This window comes from Verruconis gallopava, assembly GCF_000836295.1.
Source record: "Verruconis gallopava strain CBS 43764 unplaced genomic scaffold supercont1.160, whole genome shotgun sequence".
In the NCBI taxonomy this organism is placed as follows: domain Eukaryota; kingdom Fungi; phylum Ascomycota; class Dothideomycetes; order Venturiales; family Sympoventuriaceae; genus Verruconis; species Verruconis gallopava.
In genome coordinates this window covers 6,677-8,519 of record NW_015622296.1, presented here as the reverse complement: position 1 = coordinate 8,519, position 1,843 = coordinate 6,677, and the positions used below count along the sequence as shown (strand labels likewise).

Sequence of the window (1,843 nt, the reverse complement as noted above, 5' to 3'; positions counted from 1 at the left end):
TGATGGTTCGGGATCCATTGAAGGCATTCAGGTTAATATATTGATTTAGTCTTGTTCGTCTCAGGCCATGTCTAAGCGTGAAGTCGCTGCTTATGAACCCCTTTCCTATAGCACCTAAGTCCACTATTCCGTGGGCGTTCACCTGAGTGGCGCCCTGCTTTAGTGTTCCTGAAATAGTGATTTAGTGCTTCCAGTCCTTTAGGAAATTCAGTTTAGTGAGGTTTACAAACAGTGACATAGGTCATGGTCCTAGAGCGCGACTTAGTTCTAGGACCATCCTTTTGACCAGTCAGACCCTCTAGATGAGGTAGAGCTAGATTGGGAGTTCAGGCGAGAATCGCGAGCGCGGCGGGGGCTGTCGCGGTGGGCTGGTGAACGGGTGCGTGAGGAGACTGTATTAACGCTCCTAGAGTGTTTGGAGCCTTCAGGGCGGTTTGGGAGGGAAGCCTTATAATTGGGTGAGATGTGCTTATCGGAGCCACACTTATAGTATAGTCCTTCTTGGCGGCGGCGTTCTTGTTCAGCCGAGCCTGCCGGGGCGTAGCCTAAGACATCCATATCTATGGTGTCAGGGTGTCGGCAGGGCTGGGCAGGTTGCTTCGGGGCGGAGCGGGAGTTGCTGTTGATGAAGCGCAACTGCTCATCAATCCTGGCTACCAGGTTTATATAATTAGTTAGGTGTTCCGGTTCAGGTTGGGTGATCATTAGGCGCTGTAGTTCTGGACTGATAGCGCCCTTCAGGAGTATGTACTGTGCCCCTTCCGCAGCACCTGCTTTACTCACCAAGGTCCTGAATTCTGTAAAAAACTTCCAAAAGGGGCGATTCCCTTGACAAAGGTCGCGCAGCTTTAGTTCAGCATTAATATGCTTATTTGGGTCCCCATATTGTTTGTCGAGCTAAGAGATCAGTGATTGCAGGGTTGGGAAATCATAGCTAAGGCAGCCCAGCGTGATTGCTAGTTCCCTAGAAATGCGAGAGTGTGCATAGGTTAATTTAGCCGTTTCACTGGGATAACGGTCGGAATTGCCCAAGAGCTTGTTCATCAGAGCTGCTTTCCATTCGGCGAGCTGGCTACGTTTGCCAGTGAACTCGGAGATATCTGGGAGTCTTTCTAACAATTGGGTTCAGGTCACCAGGAGCTCTTTCTGCAGGGCAGGCCCAGAGCCGTTTGTAGGCTTGGTGGGTGTATCCATTTATTATAGGTCGCTAGTATTAGGTGCAGTATAGGTGGTGCTAGGGGGAGAGCCAGGAGGTGATTTAAGGGCGGCTATCTCTTCACTTAGAGTAAATACCACCTGGTTCTGTCGCGCCAGAGCTTCTTGCAGGGCGGTCATTTGCACCTGCATAGCACGGATAATCGTTTCCAGTTCTGTTGTCATGGCTGTTAAAGATAGTAGGTGCAATATAGTGTCACGAAACTGATAGAAGAGATCTGCTCAAGTGTCATGTGAAGTGAAATAATGAGATTTGTTGTCTGTCTACTTAGATCATGCGGTACAGGTGTAGTACTCAGGTCAAGACGTTGCACAAGAGAGAGAGTATCTAAGAGTGACTCATGCTTAAATACACAGAGGGAAAGGGTAAGGCTTATCTGCCTTGCCTAATTCAGGCTCAGTCCTCCGACATCGGATATATATTAGCTGAGCTATATTAGCCAATATTAAGTTATGTTGGCTAACATCGAGTTATGTTGGCTAGTGTTAGCCAACATCCGGTCTGGTAAGGCAACAGAATGGTGCCTATCACGTGTCATGGGGAAGACCCCGTGACAATCTCACCTATTCTATACAATGCAAAGCCTACTTATACTTATAATAGCAACAGCGACAGGGAACAGGCTGT

The 1,843-nt window shown here is 48.4% G+C and overlaps 1 protein-coding gene across 1 annotated transcript; it reads right to left on the bottom strand.

The window, feature by feature from the left end:
• Positions 1-1,197: 1,197 nt before the first annotated feature.
• On the bottom strand, positions 1,198-1,380 carry PV09_09749 (uncharacterized protein; the record flags this gene model as incomplete). The annotated part of the gene is made up of 1 exon (XM_016363869.1): positions 1,198-1,380. One exon carries the CDS (start codon positions 1,378-1,380, stop codon positions 1,198-1,200), a length of 183 nt encoding a protein of 60 aa, XP_016208304.1.
• Positions 1,381-1,843: the final 463 nt, after the last annotated feature.